Raw genomic sequence first — 18,540 nt, forward strand, 5'->3', positions numbered from 1 at the left:
CAAGCCATACAACCACTAGTTCAAAAACCACATGTGAATACCCAACATGTCAAGGGTACACAAGAGAACTATAAAAATAATCCCACTTATAAGATAACAGCCAATAAAGGTAATCTGCAGTATGTAATTCATTTTAAATAACGTTTTGTTTACACATGTGAAAATTATAGTTCATTTTAAAAAGTCAGAGACGTGAAAATGTGAACATGCAAATGACTCAATGTGATCTTTTCACATGTGGAAATTTGATTTACACGGGTAGCTGTAGGAAGAGCGCATAAACACTTATAATCCCTCTTGCACTGGTCCAATATGTGTTTTTTAGCTTAACCATATGTCTTTTCCTGTAACAAATTTCGTCTTCCACGGTTTTCTCACTGCTTCTCATTATGGTTAAACAGGGGGCCATTTACAGGCACATTGCAGTATAGACAAGTAATTTTCCACCAGATGGGCTAAGAAAACTATAACAAACTCAAATTCTGATTTGAACTCCCTCTTAAGATTGTTGAATTGCACTACTCTATCATTCCAATCATCCGTTCGCTCTAGATTCGCACCAGTCTTGTCCATCCTGCTCTCCAGTCCGACAAAGCATGTCTGAGAATTTCCTAAACACTATGTTTTGTCTTTCTCGTCTGTTTTTGTGGGTTTTCTGCACGATAATTAACTCATCTGTATTCAAACCAAAGCCGCTCTGTGTTTGCCATCTGTGAATCCAGTGGAATTGTACTGCAGGCACAGTGAAGGGTCGTATGCAACAATGTGTCTTCCAGGCAATCATAGCCACTTACTCTAGTCACTCGCAATCAGGCTCTGAAGAAAGCACTTCTCAGTCGGTTTCAATGCTTCTAATTAGGCTCCAGTTCATCAGCAGAGTGTTCTCATGCCAAAAACAAAGAACGCAAAATGCCTAAGGACCGAACTGTAGTCTAAATTTCGAAATATTTACATCCTTGGAAATACGTTTCGAGTTCAAGCATTGATCTGATTGATCTGACTGAACTGCAAGCATGACAAATAAAATGATTCCCTTTATTGTATATCCATTAAGATCTGACAAGAATGTTACAGGTGTAGAATGACTAAACCAAAAAAATCTGAAACTCCAGCCCTCCCTCATTTGATCTTTTAATATTCACACAGGGACTCCATTACCGGGACTGGTGTGCATCTTTACAGGAGAAACACCTGGTGCTCTTTAAGAACCTTCTGGCCAAAATGAAAACTATACATCTAGACTTCCAGACTTTTCTAATGACATATTTTGTCACAGCAAGCAATTCTCTGTGTGCTAGTGACTGCAGTATTCATACTCTCTGTGATGAGAGCTGCAGTAGCAGGTATTGCTAACTGATTAACAAAAATTAACAAAATTATCCCTTCAATCATGAATGCACGGTAAACAGCTTTCATTAGCTATACTTATTCAGTATTCAGCACTTGAGAGAGAGAGCCACCATGTGTTATAGATAAAATGATGCTTCCTAAAGCACCGGTGTAACGAAACAATATGCCCCCAGGGTAAGGACACAGCCAGTGATCTGACCAAATCTTGACTGTGCCCATGCCAACTGTAGCCAGCAGCCCTACAAACAAGTCACAGGTTTCCAGAAAAAAAACCATTGTATTTTCTTTCCCAAAGCTCTGACCTGAATGATCAGGAATATTTTACACTAATCTGCTGCAGAATTATGGGAGGAGGAATGCACCATCCTCAATAATGGTATCTTCACTTGAGACCACTGAGATGCTAATGCTGGTCATGGAGTTGTGGTCAAGCTCAAGGTTCATCTCACCACTTCTGACTCTGAAAAACCCTTAAAGAAATATAATGATGGGAGAATGAGGTTCCATGAAACCAAAATGGGTGGGGCTATGTTATATCAGTGTCTCATTGATTTGAGCCAATCTTTGTGGTTTGATACAGGAGAGAAAAGCGTTTTTGATTGGGCAAACAAAGTCTTAGATTGACAGCCATATTGCAGCTCTATCCTAAGTGGGATCATAAAAGTTTACTCTCCTTTCCGACAGATTGGTAAGGTATTTTAAGGACAAGTTTAATTGATGGTGTGGAAGGAGAGGTTTATGAAAGCACTGAATCGTAATCTTCTACAAGCCCAATTGACGTGCACTTAAAACACTCTTCATGTCGAACTCACCGGCTCACTGAATTTTGCAGTGGATTAAACAAAATGTTGATATCTTTGAGCAGAACCCAAAGGACAGAAAGGAGAGATAGGGCGATTATTAAAAAACTGAAGGATTGGCAGAATGAGTTTTAGTGGAACCTAGAATATTTGTAAAAAAAATAAAGATGGGAGAGAGTGCACTGCAAAGAGAATGTGCACATAAAGGCCTAAGCAAATCGACATGAAAACATTCGCTTGATAGATGGTTCTGCCTCCTATCTGATGTAAATTATGTTGTAATCAATGCTGTCAATTACAGTGACAGTGCAATTAATCCCTCTCTTCTCTGCCACTCCCTCTCCATATCTCTCGCTTTCCTATCCCATTAGTTTTGTCTGTGTTCCTTCACCTTTCCTTATGAATATCAGGTCATACTGATTTTTGTTGCGGTAATAAGATCACTCTGCCCTTAAGTGTGCAGCGCTCTCCCACCCAACCCCACGTCATCTCACTTGGTGGTCTTTCTCATTCCATACCCCTTGAAGATACCAAGAAGCAATCCATGGCTCTAATTCATTGCCGATCATGTTGACTAATAATCAATAGTTCTTTGGCCTGTTTGATGCTCACTAGTAACATTAGTGCTGTTGCTAGATGAACACAGTTTGATGAAGCTTAGAGTTAATCAAGTGAAGCTGAAATTGTTTTCTGGCTTAATATTTCCTAATAAACGAGACTGAGGTTTTCATTTAGGATAATGAATGAGGATCTCAGCTAAGAAACACATTACACGATATTCAGTATGCCCTGCTGACTGAAATCAGATAAATTATTTGGATGCTGCAGTAAGAACACAATTGTATAAATTAAAGAATGGCTAACATTCACAAATAATAATAATGATAATAAATGTTGTTGTGAGAGCTGGCCATTCTTTAATTTTTATTTTCAGTTAAGGCCTTTACAGCAGATGGGTTTGTTTTTGGCTGCAGTAATTTTGTCTGAAGCAGGTGTCTACTGCATCACTAATACAGCTTCCTGCTCACACACGCAAATAAATGCTCAAACAATTAGCATGCTAAATGATGCTAGCGATTGTTTGCTTCGAGTAGCAGCAACAACTACTATTTGTAGTTGTTTATCTACCATTTGTAACCCTGCTTGTGAATTTTACTACACTCAGGGCCAAAAGGGTGTGGAGAGTGATGTTTGCAGGTATGTGTTGTGCGACAGAACCGCACAGCCCCTGAGACAGATGGCAGCTGCCCCCTTACTGCAGGGTCCCTCCAATTTAACATGGTTCAGGAATAAATGCTCACCTATCCATGCATTCATCTTTCATGTATCGGACATGAAATATTCACAAACCAAGAATGAATGTTTCATGGGTGTCACCTCTCCTCATGTTCCTGCTGGCTGACTCTGTCTCTCCCTGCCCGGACATGAGAGAGATTTGTCACTCACTACGAACAAACACCACGCTGGCCACACACAGTGACACACAAACTGCACAACACCTTGACAGCACTCAACACATGAACATACATAGAGCAAAACATTAACTGCATTGTGTGCTCATATAACCTATTAACACACAACACTTTTCAAAGCAGTACACTTTCCATTATAAAGAAGCATTGCTTTTATTTTCACTCGTCAAGAATGCTAAACTCTAAACTATGCTTCCCATGTCGTTCTGTTCAGAAAACCCTGTGTGTCATAACAAGAGGTATAGACCTACTACGAAACCTTTTATTTGTGTAACTAGTGTCACTTCATCTCTCAAAACCAAAGCCATCATCTTTCAAAGTAGGAATAAATTCAGGATTTCCAAACATAGCTGAGAGCTGTTGTCAGTTTTCACAATCCACAAAATATACTCTTTTTTACAAGTCATGGATGGTCCTCTATATCCTGGGAGGGATCTCCATACTCAGATTTATCATTACGAATGGTTACACAATTTGTCATTATAAATATGTTGACCCCCTGAACAGGCCGCAAACTTTGGCCCTCGTCTTTGAGGACCATTTGGACAACTAATGTCAGTACACTTCAGTGATCTCTGGCACCATCTAAGGCAAACAAGAAGCAATTGCACTACTTATTTTTTTTAACTAAAGCTTACAATAGTGTTTTCAAGAGTTTTGTAATTTAAGGAAGTCGTAATTTATGGAAATTTGGTATTTATGGATCTGCATGTCTTTCTTTTGCATTTAGCAGTCACTAGTTTCCAGAGCACCGTTCACCGCTTAGATCAATTATACATGCATGAAGGCAGGGCTGAATAATAAAAGCCATTGATTTTGGAAACAATCTGTCATATTATGCTAGCAATTAAATTTTGATTACATTTTTTAAAATGCAGAATTTGGGCTCACACATTTAATTTTGCTATTGCTGAGCCAACCTGTCTGTATGGCATAGCTCGTAAAAAAAACCACAGCAATAACACTTCGTAACGTGAGCCACTAATCTTACAGAAATCAGATGAGGACACTGAAGTTGCAACATGGTCATTTTCTGCCATGACACATTGTGTTGTGATATGTCCTTGCAAGAACACTCATTAACATCCCCCACAGGTCCAATTAGCTCAGAATGTTGTTAGTAACGTTATTGCGGTCATTTTTTGAATTGTGCACTGACATTATGTCATTTTAATTGAAAGCAGGTGCGCTGGTAAAATCAACGGTGCAATTTAATTTTTTGGGAGCTGGTGTGCTTAACCTTGGGAAAGAAATGTCATCAGATGTTTCTTTCTGTAAGGAAATTGAGTAGCAACTTCACATAGAGACCTGTATTCAATCAACATTTGTCTTTAACTTGACAAGTAAATATAAGTGTTAAATCTTGTTTTGGCAAACTAAGTTTGGCCAATTAGTTTTAATGATTGTTGAACTCCCCAAACAATGTTCGTGGGGGAAAAAATGCTGATTTACCTTTCAATTGCATCTCAAAGCAAATATTGATTGAATCCAGGACAGAGTGATGTTTTGTTCACACTGTACTGATTGGTCAAGGCATCTTCATCACTTACATTATTGTGTAGGCACACAACAAATACAATAGTAAAAAATATATATATATATATATATATATATATATATAATTTTTACTTCTAAATTCCTATAGGTGGCAATGATGCACCAGTCTGGCGCAACTGCCAATAAAACATAACAAGACGAGGAAATGTATTAGTCGTTCTAGAAGTACATCCGGGTTAATGTAGTAAACATGGCCGAGTGTACGGAGGGTAAGTGCTTTTATAAATTAAATATTCACAAGCTAGAAAAATTTTGTATGAATTTTTGCAAGCTTGTGAAGTCATTGATTAAACATATACGGCGGACGAATTATGTTATGGTATAGGCTACTCTCTGAAATTATATGGATTAACTAGCTAACGATATTTCTTCTTCATTTGGAATTATAGGTTATAGACTAACTTGCTTTCACTTTTACATTCGAAAGTGAAAGGAATTGAGATTTGAATACATACTAAACCTTATTTAAGTATGCAAACATTATCAATATCTATTCAATTGTTTGCTGCTATGGGCAGTTTATGTCATGTTAAATCGGCTTGTTTGTATTTATTGCTAGCGGAGTCGCTCACTAGAACTTGTAAATACACGGAATTGCAATTCTAGTCCTTGAGGGTCTGATTGGTTTCGTGTAACGCGAAATTTGTCAGTTAAAGCAGTGGATTCCACAGAGAACTCCCTTTACCTTACCTACCCATCCCATTGATAGCGCATGGATGATGCTAGCAGAAGATACATTATAATTGTTTTTCCCGGATTAACTCTGCGTGCCTAAAATGCCCTAAATTTGTGATTACTACCCGCCAAAGCATGTTTGGTCAGATTTTAAAATGTTTAGTACTTAAGACAATATCCTGTACCATCTCTGCAACTAAACTAATCTGCTTGGATAATATGTAGCTTGTTTCAAGGTCGATGTTTTGAAAGAAGTTAAAGTGTTGACAGCCTCAGCCATGATCGTGTTGAGGGATTGCAGTATTGTTGAGACATGACATTCATGCATCCCTAGTGTAATTGAATTCCAGTGCCTGGACCTATTTTTTAATCTCTGGATATCATTTGGACTTAATAGTCAGACAATCCACTCAAAGAAAGATTTGAATATTTATTGACCCACAGTTGGCTTCATTTCAAACAAATCATACGTCTGAAGTGATTATGTTCCCTTATGTACTTGTACTTAATAGACAGGGATAAAGACAGCTTTGATGTCATGGACTTGGCAGAGTATGCTAAGAGACAACGATGGTGGAACAGAGTCTTTGGAAATAACTCTGGACCTATTGCTGAGAAGCGTTCAGTGGCGACACAGCTTGCAATTGGTGGAGTTACTGGCTGGTGAGAGAATTTTATCCTTCTTTACTGGCCTTCTGTATTCACTCACTGCATCATGCTTAAAAAAGTAATAAAATCACATAGCAGTTTTCCTCGTTCCAGATTACCTGCGGTTCCTAACACTGAAGCAGAGTTACACTTCACATGAGAGCTGTAAATGAATCAATATTAATGTACTGTCAACTTAATTTGAGTACTCCCCTCACAAGGCTGGTCCATATGTCCTTCATGATTAATGTACGGGTACCATAGAGTACCAACTTGCTTTTGATATTTAAAAATCTTGACATGTAACACAATTCTGTAGACAATTAAGTAAAGATAAATAGCTGGTGTCTCTGTGTCTGTACTGATACAGGTGTGCTGGGTTCATGTTTAAGAAAGTTGGAAAGCTGGCTGCCTCTGCAGTGGGTGGCGGCTTCTTTCTCCTCCAGGTAAGTGGCCTTTGTTTTCACATGTAATGGCGGCCATTTTCTGGGGCACACTCTTCCCTGAATGCATTCAGTTCAAGTTTTTTTTTTTTTTTTTTTTTTTTTTTTTTTTTGGTCTTTGTATGTTGATATTATCGTAAGAATGAGGGAATTCGAGTTGCACTATTCAGTTTCTGAACAGCTATGTCTGGTTCTTTCAAAGGATTGAAATGTTTTCCTTTTTTTAGATGGCTAATCACACAGGGTACATCACAGTGGACTGGAAGAGAGTGGAGCAGGATGTGAACAAGGCCAAGAAGCAGCTGAAGCTGAATGCTGAGAGGCCCCCGGCGGAAGTGCGGACTAAAGTAGATGAGGTGAGGGCATGGCGCCACACAGCTGCTCAGCCTAAGAAAATATGGGGGTGGCAGTATAGGATAGGACACTGCCGTTGTACCCTTGAGCAAGGTACTTAACCTGCATTGCTTCAATATATATCCATCTGTATAACTGGATGCAATGTAAATGCTATGTAAGTTGTGTAAGTCACTCTGAATAAGAGTGTCTGCGAAATGCCTGTAATGTAATGTAATGCAATACCAGAGAGTCAAGCCTGTCCAGCCCTGCTGCTTAAAGAGGTATTCTGAATGTGCCTTGTTGTCTCTCTGCAGGTGTCAATATTTGTGAAGAAGAACATCATTCTAACTGGAGGCTTTGCTGGAGGATTTCTGCTTGGACTGGCATCCTAGAATTTTAATTTATTTTTTCCAAAGCCGAACACATCTTCTATTTTGAGGTACTTTTGATGTTAAGGCTGAATAATAATGAAATGAAACTATATTTACACATTCTGAACAAAATTAAAGTTGCATCAATGCACTGAAACTGAGTTGCTGAGTTGATGTAGCCTGAAATGTTGTCCATGATGTATTTCTTCTCTTCAAAATGTAGTATGTATCCAAGGCCCTTTGTTTTCAAACCCAGCCCTTGCCCAGTAGGAAGTGTTTCTACTCCTTTACTAGCTGAATTACAGTTTGGTGCAGATTTCAATTTGCATTGATATTGATTTCATATTAAAGGCAAATGGAATTACTTCCAATGAGCAGATTTTATCTCAAACTCTCTCTTTGACTCAGCATGCCTTCCCCCTCACTTCCATTCCATTTCCAAAAGCACATATTGATCCTCTTAGCGAAATGTCCATGGTGGGATGGGTCTGTTGACCTTCAGATGTTTTATATTTATTTTTTAACTTTTTACCGGGATGCATCTCAATGATCCATATCATTATAAATAAACCAATATCAAAATGTTTATTTATGTATTAGTTTGTAGTAAAAGTCTTGCCTGTTACAGGTTTTAAAACTTCTTTGCTATTCTGATTCGGTCTGTTCCAAGTTTTGGAAATGCACTTCTTCTGTCTGCTTTGGTTGATCATCTAAAAGTCCATGTAATCTAAATAGGAAACGCATTACTGTTGCAAGTCAGAGTTACAGGGCAGGTGCAAATGAGAATAGTGAAGTATATGGTGTAATGGTGAAGAATACTGAAAACAAAAGGCCTTGGCTATAGTTAATCCTTTGTACACATTTTGAGAACTGCTTTATCTAAAAAAGATAGTTGCACTGCTGTTGTTATACATCAAGTATGGTTTCACTCCATTCTGTTAAGGACTTAAATCATAAATGTAAGCAAATGTGAAGTTTATTGTCTGTATAAATAAAGCGACATTAAGTTAGGTTGCACTTTGCACTTGAAACACTACACAACTTCTAAAATAGCACTGCTAGCAAGAATTTAATGTAACCACAGGATGGGCCAGTAGCATGCTTAGCATGCGTGCACACAGTGCACAGAGCCACTTCAGTTTACAGCAGTGTACAGACCAGCATGCATGTCTTTACCTGGATACAAGTCGCATATCTTACCAGAGATCATTAACAGTGAATGTTGTGTGAAACTGCACCCCTGCTTTTATCTACCAAAAAGTGAGGTTTTGTCTTCTGTTTTCTCTGAATTCCTATTGTCTCTGTCTCCTTCCACACTGCAACTGTGGGATATTAGGCCTATTTCACTGATAGCTGAGTGCTGCTCATGGTTCTATACTAGTGGTATTTTAAACGTTGGGCCTATGTGAAATCATTCAGCATTTGAAAAGGGATTTTTACTTAAGGGTAATGGTGTTTGCAAGGATTTTGTAATTCTAATGTGCTCAATATAATGTTAAAGGCATGGTAGAATGCAGAATTTTAATAATACGGTACATTATAAAAACATCAGAACCACAATCAGACATGGTGGAAATAATTCTCTTCAAAATTCAATAGGACACAAACATGTATTAACAGGACTACAGCTGGCTACAGAAGAGTTCACAATGAATATAATTGTAATGATCTGAATATTACTTTGTGTCTCAAATGAAAGATACCTTTCTGTACAGTGGTATGCATATTCACCCTGTGCAGTTCTTTGTTTTTATTTTGGAATGTTTGGAACATAAAATGATGGTGTATATCGAAGTGATTTTGGTTTGGTTGCTGTTTGTGAGATAAGTGCATAACAGAACAGGCGGTGCCTAGGTGTCTGTGATGCTTTGATTTGTATTCTCCTGGAAGTACAAGTGGGTTTAGGGAAGTTTATCTGCAAATCTGATGTGACCGAGATAATGACTTTATGCTGTACGGTTTAATCTCATATTTTATCAAATTCTCTATCTGAAAATATGATGCTTCTTAAAATGTAGAAATATTTTCGTATTATTGAGTTTTAAAAAAAATGAAAATTGGTTAACCCTCCTGTTCTGTTCATTTTTTAGGTACAGCAAAAATGTTCCCGGGTCAATCCCCATACAGGGGGGGTTGCAAATACATGAAATGAACCATTTTCATTTAAAATGTTGATTACACTAATTAAGGCCAGTAGAAGAAGTTTCATACTGAAAAAATAATTTTAAGTATTTTTCCTAGATTTTCAAACTTTAAAAAGGGTCAATTTGACCCGCAACATAACAGGAGGGTTAATCTGTTCCTGTATCAGTGCCTGTATCTGCATTTAAAACACTACTAATCTGTTCCTTGTAGTGAATTTGCCTTGTCTACCACTTTTTTTTTCCTCCCAAAGAAAAAGGAAAAACCAGAGTGCCTATGGTATGATTGGGGTCAAAGAAGCATTCCCTGTAAACATGACCCAGCTGGCCCAGAATTGTTCTTATGCAGGTTCTATCAGTGGGCCAAGGTTTGCCCATCAGCAATCCAAATGGCCAAGAGGAATACTCGATTGTTGACCACCAGCAGTGACCTAGCAAAAACATTCAAGTTGGCCTTGCTTGCTGTATATTGGGCAGTTCTAATGTTGCTGTGTCTGGCTAAAATTAGCTGCTGATATACACAGTTTACTCATAATATTAGTCAGAATCAACTATGGGCCAGTGCTTGCTACTAGTTGATATAGAATCAAATGCACTCTGGATGCAATACAATTGTTTGGGGACCTCCAAAATGCAAGATTTGATGCTGGCAGGTATAATATGTCTGAGAAATGTAGCATTCCTCGACTAACATTGGCTGCTGAGAAGTGATAGTTGGCTGATTGTATCACCACTGACTTGGGCCAATCAGGTCACGTTTACAGGGCTGATACAGCTGGTTACGCAGTAAAAGTTTCCTTTAAATCCATTCTACATATTAACCCCAACTCCATCCTTTGCCTATTGTCACATTACAACAACAACAAAAAAGACCGTAATTATAAAACTTTTTTTTTATGGGAGAACGTCTGATTTAAAAAGATGATTGTGAATGAATTATTTACGTATATGATTTTGAACATATCATATTACCTGCACCTTCTCCAGTTGATGACACTGGCTTACTGCCAGCCAGATATTTTTTTTTAAATTATCATACCGTACTTGAATGGGAAGCTGCATACCCTGTTAAAAAGCTGCATTTGACAGAAAGTACAAGCTTTTCATGTGTAATATTGCATGCAGTTTTAATGTACCTGGATGCATATCATGAAGCATCTGGTCTATCTTGCCAGGTGTCCTTTAAATATGAAGTTTGAGAATTGCAGGGAAGTAGTCTAACAGCTACAAACATAATGGATCACAGTAAATTGGAGAAAAGGGTATGTTTATGGATTTTAAAAATGCTACACAGCTATGGTATTGTGCCAAACTTGAGTTTGAGCTGTTACTTATTGAGGCTTAAAAATTATTTAATTCATTTCTGTTCAGAGAAATCCCTGTATACCTAAATGTTGTGGATGTTGTATTTAATTTGCAAGTGGTGGATTTGTTAAATTGAATGTGTTTTAATGTTTCACTTTGAGGAAATAAAGCAGATGAACACTAATGCTTGAGAAAATTTAATTCATAGACAGACCATTTTAGTGGTGTATGAAATTATTGAGATCAACGGAAATATAGCACTGGTGTTGTGGTTACTTTGATGTCACAAAGTACAGATATCATAGAGACATCATCCATTTTGCTTTATTTTATCAGTGGTCTGAGTAGCATATGATGTCACAAATAGAATAGAATAATTTTATTTTGCTCAGGGGAACTTCAGGGAAGTTCTTATGGCACATTCATTCTAACATAAAGCACAGTGCACCCAGGTAAGACAAAAAGTTAGAAAATTAGTTACACTGAAATTGTAAGGCCTGTCATTTAACAATACTGACACAACAGAAGCAGCCAGCAGTTCACTCTGATGGGAAAATCTGCAGTCAAGTATGCTCATATTTCACTGAAACTCTCAAGATGTTGGACATGGTCTTCCAGCACAAAAAAAAAACCAAATCTAACAGTTCACAATTTCACTGACTGATTGAAATGTTTGATTAAATTTGTTCAAGAATGAGTAATCCGTTGAATTTAACCAATTTACTGTTATGAAATCAAAAGAAAAAGGTAGAAAATGAAATGGCAGTGCACGTAAAGAATACCAAGGCCGCAATGGCTAGGAAATATTGATTCATCTATTTCATATTCACAGTGTTGTTATAGTAGATGCTTAATAAATAACCCACACAAAATCTTCTTTCTGTATGATGAAACAGTGGTCCATGTTGACAGACTGTAGACTGGAATGAGGACTGTACCACAAAACACTGGTTAGTCATCGCCACACATTTAAACAAGCAAAACACTGCACATTTAGACTGTACCATACATTTAAACAAGTATTTGACTGATATGGCCAAATATTTTGGCATATAAAATATTACATGTGAATCAACAAATTCCTAATTAAAAGCAGATGTAATCTTCAGCTGGTTTTAATAATAAAAAATAAAAAGACAAGACAGGAATGGACAATCTTACCAGCCAGCATTCAGAACCTATTCCATGCTTTAATGTGTACCATGTTGGAACATATTTTAATAATTGAAAATATGTATAAAATAGTGTGCTTCAGATAATAATGGCTTAACATACGTGTCCGAAGCAGCGTATTAATTTGTATGCGTCACGAGAGTGGCATATAGAAACACTAAAAACGTGGTGAGATCTGAACAGGTTTGAACTGTATATTGAAATAAAGGAACATGAAATAAGGTAAAGATCCAGCATTACTGGTACAATATTTTCTCACATTCCTACGTAAGCAGAATTAGCAGAAATAAAGATTTGGTCACATTTTCAGACTTTGCATTGTGTAGTATTAGCCTGGACCCACGAAGGGTTTGTTCTACAACAGGTCCCATGGCAAAAGCACCAGAATTTGTTTTATTTTCAACATACTATTATGTAATGCCACAATACAGAGCTCTAAAGGTTTAAAACTCCCAAAGCATGAGTTTATGGTAGTTTTCAGGACTGGTGGGAATTCCCGATGAATTGTGACATGGGGTTGGGGGTGAACTATCAACTGGGGAGGAATAACCATCGACTGGGTCGAGCAGACGACAAAATGCATCCTGAATTTCTAACATTTTATTTAAAACATTGAATTTGCACCGAGAGACTTGCTGACATTAGAAATTAAATTGGGGACCTGTGGACCAGTGGTCTGTGTCATAATTCTGGTCTTTCTTAACTATTTGCCAATTAATTTAAATCAAAATGTTAATTTGAAATGCACACAGTTATAGCCTGTAAAAATGCTGTTAAGTATAAAGTAAGCTTACTGATCACACCAAGCAATATAAAACATGTTAATGGAAATGATGCATTTGCAGGTATTTTTCTCGGCTAATTTAATCTTGTACGCTGCTATTGTTTGGTAGAGCACAAAACACCTCTCTGTTTTCAGGGTCGGGATGATGAGGCTTCTGGTTAACCTGAGTAAGACAAAATAAACTCAGAGCCAGAGAAAAACCCTGTGCAACTCCCCCTTTTTTCTTTTGTTTGAGGTTAAGACTTGAGGCGATAGACAAACAATTTCAGTGGTGTATGGATTTTAGCATACATTCATGATGTTTCCACAGGACATTTTCACAGCGTTTCATTGTATTGTAAAAACTGACATGGGCCGAAGGCTTTGTGCTCCTGGTAAATTTAGGATGGTTGGATCTATGTCAGCGTTCACTGGAAAGGTGTCGTGTTCAATGCATGGCTGCCTGATGTTGACTTTGTCACAAAGGTGTTTTGTTCTCAGAATTTATGTTTGATTACCTGCCAGAGGATAGATGGGATCTTTGGTAATGAATGGCTGTTTTCCTGGGGAAAAAAAATATTGGAAATTTGTCTGACTTCATAGGAAGTCAGTAGAACAACAGCCAAGGGGAAAGGGATTGAAAAGCTCCACACCTGATTTTTTGCCAAAATTAACTTAGTGAAAAAGATGCACCCGCATTTTGGGTTTTAGTAAGGCAATTCCCAGTGCACTGAGAAAAACAGCAGAGACTCCAATTGTTGATAAGAAGGCAGGAACAGAAGGAAGCCACTCTTCAAAAAGGCCCACTGTGATTGGCTGTGATGGCACTTCCTGTTTCAAGAATAAAGAAAGAGAAATGAGCTGGTATAGAAACCCCAAATTTCTTGAGGCAGACAAGTTAAAATGTACAGGTCTGCCATGTAGCAGACACTTTTAGCCCAAGAAACTTACAAAAGTGCATTTTGCACAGTTAATACAAAGTAGTCTTCTTGACTGAACTCTTAGTGGAAGAGGGCATCCACCACTTTTCCTGTACCTGAGACTCTGCATCCTCCATCCAGATGTCTGAGAATGGGATTTTGCCCATGGTGTGCAGTACCTGAAAGGCATAGGGAGAATGCCAAAAGGTTCTGCCTTGGGATTTACATTCCACATTGTCCACTGCAGCTGTTTGCTTAAACCAAAGTAAGACCAGAGGTCCTAAACTGCCTGAGAGCAATGGGAAACCTCACTGTGGCTACTCATAGTATGCTTTGTGGTAGGAAAGGAAAACAACTCTTGGACAAAATGGATTGTATTCATTAGAGCATGGTACCTTTGTTGAAAAGGTGAAAATGTGCATACACATGAACAAAGCAGGGTTTTCACCAGTGCTATTCAGCTGGCTATTCATGCAGCTTATGTATTGTAATGCTTTTGTAATGTCTGTGAGTTTGGGAAAACAGCTTTTTGGAAATGATAGGAGAAGAGGATGCTTTGGTACTTTAAATTTTTAGAAATAATGTGGAAACTATCAAAGGTGCAGCCCTTTTGTTTTGTGGCTATGTGCAAAATTCTAGGGGCTGTGACTCATTTAAAATGTGTATTATTCCAATTATGAATGCTATTCCATGAGAAATATCCAGACTTTTATCATGACCCACATTTATTGATTCCTGGCAGTTGGTGGCTTCAATAATCTTACATTAATAATTACTTCTGAAAGGGACACATTTCACATCTTACAAGGTTTGTTTAACCAATAAAGAAGCTTAGAATGGATTTAATGAATTTATAGTCCAGAGGGACATAGCTTTGTAGGAACACCAATACAATTTAAATAATTTGTATGATCCTTTACCAGCTTTAGCCAGTTCTCATTTACATACTATAAACTCTGGACAAACCAGGTTTTTCCTTATGACCGCTAAATATGTTCTGTTAATGGAAGCATTTTTTAATAACTCCATAATTAGCAATACCCTCTGAAGAATTTTTTTTCAGGTTTTGCCTGAAAGGGGTCCTATTTTAAATACACAGCCTTTGAATGAGTGGCACAGAAATAACTAGGTCATTTCTGCTTTCGTTTTCCAATATTTCCCTTGTCTTGACTGAGAGCGCAGTCATTTTATTTCTGTTGCCCAGGCGATCATTGTGCGTTATCGCTGATAGAATTGTAAACACGAATAAATAAACGAACACCTGGCACTCGTTACCTCTCTGGCTGCCCGCTCGCCCGCCTGCACTGCCCCGTCCATGTACCCGCTCCATTTGGTGGCCGTCTCGGTGCCAGCGAAGAAGAGTCTGCCAACCGGTTCTCTCAGGACTCTATTCAAAAGATGGAACAAAACGGATCGATTATCAGGACAATGGTTCTGAAAAAACAGTCAAGCAAAGCATTATGGCCGCCTGCCTCTCTCTGTTCAACACAATGTTCATAAGCATCATTGATATTGCATCTGAAGTGCATCACTGTGCACCACATTGTCCTCTATTGACATACTGTACTGACCTGAAAACACAGATTTCTACCTCTCGCTGAAGGTAAGGATGCCATTAACCTTAAATATAAAAAATAATTTTGAAAGTACTTACATTGAAAACTTGACAGGGACATTGACACACTTTAAGATAAATCCAGGCTATGTTCAAACAAATCTAATCTGGGAATAGTGTGTTTTTCAATTTTGAACACCAAAATCCTCTTTCTTATGCTCAGCCCCTGGTTTTACAGACTGCAGTTTATTTCACAAATACTTCATTACAGGGTCTGCTGGGTAACATACCATGTGATAATGGGACCCAGAGCCTGTTGCCGAATCCTACCCATGCCAGGAGAATCTGGCCAGTAGCCAGCTTTAACCAGCTTTAACACATGCACCCCACCTGGATCAGTCAGCCAGAATATCAGTGAGCAGAGGCAGTGGCATTGTACCTGCCGAACTGACAGAAGGTCCCTGGGGGAAAGTAGGCAGAGTAGCAGCCCCCTGAGTACTGTTCTCCGCACCAGTCCTTCTCCTCGTAGTGCACAGGCTGTGAGGCATTAAACAAACAAACAAAACAAAAAAACATGTTTTAAACAAAATCAGCCAGCAGGTGTGCTGAACTACTGGAGCCAGGTGTGATAGAGCTGCTATTTGGGAGAAGTCTCCTTTCAGTATCAACATTAAATACCTTTTTGAGATTTGACTGCCAGCCAGCTAATGATCACTGAACTAGTGCCCCTATATGTGACATTAGTTGTCATTTGAATTTTACTTTAGTAATAAATGTAAGTTCCAAATCATTTTAAATGCTGTTTGTTACACTCACCTGAAGAGCCTCAGGGGTTCCCAACACCTTGGCATATATCTGGCAGATTTGTTCTTTCCTATGAAAAAAAATCTAATTTTCATCACCATTATCAGTATTAAACTACAAAAGGAAATAAAATCAAATAACAGCAAAAGTACAAAATGGCCATGACTTACCTCTCATCTTTGGTCAAATTAATGAGTTTTCTAGTTTTTCTTGCCAAAATGAACCTGTAGCAGAAAGTATGTTCAGTCTCATGGTAATAATGGTTAGTTTGCATGTGAGGGAAAGACATGCTTTTACTGCCCTCATGTGGATGTTTCTGTTCATCGTTCTGTCTCTGCCACCTCCCTTAAACCTCTCTTTGTTATAAACCAGCAAAGACTTTTACCCTAGTAGAGATTCAGTGAATATATTTTTTAAAATCCAGTACATTTTTCTTTATTTGAAGAAGACTTTTTATGTGACTTTTTATTTTTCACTATCCTTTCCATCCCTATTTCTGTATGTCTATTGGCTGCTTTCTGGTAATAACTGACTCACAATAAGATCTCAAAAATGATGTTTTAATGAGGGGCTGTGATTGGATCAGATGACTTACTCTAAAATATTATCATCATGTTATTTAAATCAAATGATAATGGTATTGCTATCAAGTGATTTTTTTTCACAAAAACCAAGTCTCCAGACACAGAAAAACACAGTATAGTATCAATATTATTGAATATTATGCAGTATTGTTTTCAAGTTTCCTTGACATAGAATAATATTCAATTGATAGTACCTGTAATGCGGATATTCTTTAAGGCAGTGGTTCTCAAACTTGGTCTTGGGGGCCCCTGTGTATGCTGGTTTTTGTTACAAGCAAATTGCAATCCCAGAATCTTAACAAACTAGTTTTTTCTTGATTGTGTGATTTTCATTTTTAGAGGGCTTATTTACACTATTCAGCCACATCATGCCAGAAATAGCTATGCAGCCATGAAGAATAAAATTTTCCTCTCTTTTTTTGTGGAGGAGGGGTGTGGGATTTTTTATCCTCAGTATTCTGCCTAATTCAACATCCCCTCATGTCAATGTTGCAATGAGATGTAGTTTATAATATTTTGGCTGGCTGCATCTTTGTATTACTGGGCTGCATTTTATGGCCAAATTAAACATAGAATATTTAACTGGCCCATGGGATTGTATCATAATATTTGCCCCAGGAAGCACCTTTTTTAACAGGAACATAAAAAAAATTGTAATTGTGATGTTAATGATGATGAAACTGCCATGATAAGAGTCCCACAAATATTTCTAAACTGCTAGCCTTCTCCATAATTTAATTGGTAGACAACTTGGCTTTTTGTGCTCCTAGTCAATGTTGTGGAGCAGAATGGCATAATATCGGTGTACAGACCAATAGATCTCTTTCCCAAGAACATGGAAAACATTGATCATCGATCAGGAGTTATCCAGTGGAATAATATCTTTTTTTCATCGTCACATAACACCAGCAGGGGGGCTGTTAGCCTTCCACTTTAGCGCAAACTCATGCCAGCAATGAAACATAATTATAATAATAAAATAACATTTTGCGAGTTGTATAGCAGGATAAAATGGTTACAATGACTGTGTTAAGATATACATTATAGTAACATAAGATGGAAAAATATTTATTTAAAATATATATTGAAATTGTTTGAGGAAACTTGCCAATTTGGTTAAAATTGTAACAATTTAATAGTTACCCCATAATGCACGGGCAAGACCCATCCGGCTTAGTGTCATCCAGGGTCATTGAAATGGGAGAGTTTTCATCCTCGATCATCATGGTACCACAATAGCCTGCAGAACATTAAGCTGTTTGCAAAGCTAGATGCATATTGTTTGTTACAACAAGAGATGTTAATGCTGTTATTTTAGGCCTGTATGATACAGCATTGTATTGTATACAGTATATTTCAGTTGTTTCCAAACCAGTTCCTGGAGATCTACCTTCCTGTAGGTTTTTATTTGATCATTTCGACTCTAATTTGACACACCTGATTCTACTAATTAGCTGTTCAACAAGATCACTGGCTGTTGAGTGAGATGTGTTTTGTTAGGGCTGGAGTGAAAACCCACAGGATGGTAGATCTCCAGGAACAAGGGCTGGGAACCCCTGATTTACTCCAAACATGTAATGAAAACAGGTTTGAGAGAGACCATTGCGCAGGCTCACGTAACAGTATAACGACAGAAAAACTCA

General features: G+C 37.8%; 2 protein-coding genes across 2 annotated transcripts in view; one reads left to right on the forward strand and one right to left on the reverse strand.

The window, feature by feature from the left end:
• The first annotated feature begins 5,288 nt into the window (after positions 1–5,288).
• LOC118222638 (FUN14 domain-containing protein 1-like) lies at positions 5,289–8,662 on the forward strand. The gene is made up of 5 exons (XM_035408368.1): positions 5,289–5,388; positions 6,367–6,517; positions 6,873–6,948; positions 7,173–7,301; positions 7,596–8,662. Exons 1-5 carry the CDS (start codon positions 5,370–5,372, stop codon positions 7,671–7,673), a joined length of 453 nt encoding a protein of 150 aa, XP_035264259.1. The 5' UTR covers positions 5,289–5,369; the 3' UTR covers positions 7,674–8,662.
• A 2,735-nt stretch (positions 8,663–11,397) lies between these two features.
• The window catches only part of LOC118222637 (amine oxidase [flavin-containing]-like), a 32,700-nt gene continuing 25,557 nt past the window's right edge, over positions 11,398–18,540 (reverse strand). Inside the window, exons 10-16 of the mRNA XM_035408366.1 lie at positions 18,041–18,137; positions 16,484–16,537; positions 16,326–16,383; positions 15,949–16,046; positions 15,230–15,341; positions 14,071–14,133; positions 11,398–13,865 (exon numbers count right to left, since the gene is read on the reverse strand). Coding sequence (XP_035264257.1) covers positions 13,710–13,865; positions 14,071–14,133; positions 15,230–15,341; positions 15,949–16,046; positions 16,326–16,383; positions 16,484–16,537; positions 18,041–18,137 — 638 coding nt within the window. The 3' untranslated portion in view covers positions 11,398–13,709. The remainder of the gene's footprint in view (positions 13,866–14,070; positions 14,134–15,229; positions 15,342–15,948; positions 16,047–16,325; positions 16,384–16,483; positions 16,538–18,040; positions 18,138–18,540) is intronic.

This window comes from Anguilla anguilla, chromosome 3, assembly GCF_013347855.1.
Source record: "Anguilla anguilla isolate fAngAng1 chromosome 3, fAngAng1.pri, whole genome shotgun sequence".
NCBI lineage: Eukaryota > Metazoa > Chordata > Actinopteri > Anguilliformes > Anguillidae > Anguilla > Anguilla anguilla.

Excerpts from the sequence above, each read along its gene's own strand:
- LOC118222638 (XM_035408368.1), top strand. Across the intron at positions 6,518-6,872 it reads ATTGGTGGAGTTACTGGCTG|GTGTGCTGGGTTCATGTTTA; the intron begins GTGAGAGAATTT and ends GTACTGATACAG. Across the intron at positions 6,949-7,172 it reads GCGGCTTCTTTCTCCTCCAG|ATGGCTAATCACACAGGGTA; the intron begins GTAAGTGGCCTT and ends TCCTTTTTTTAG.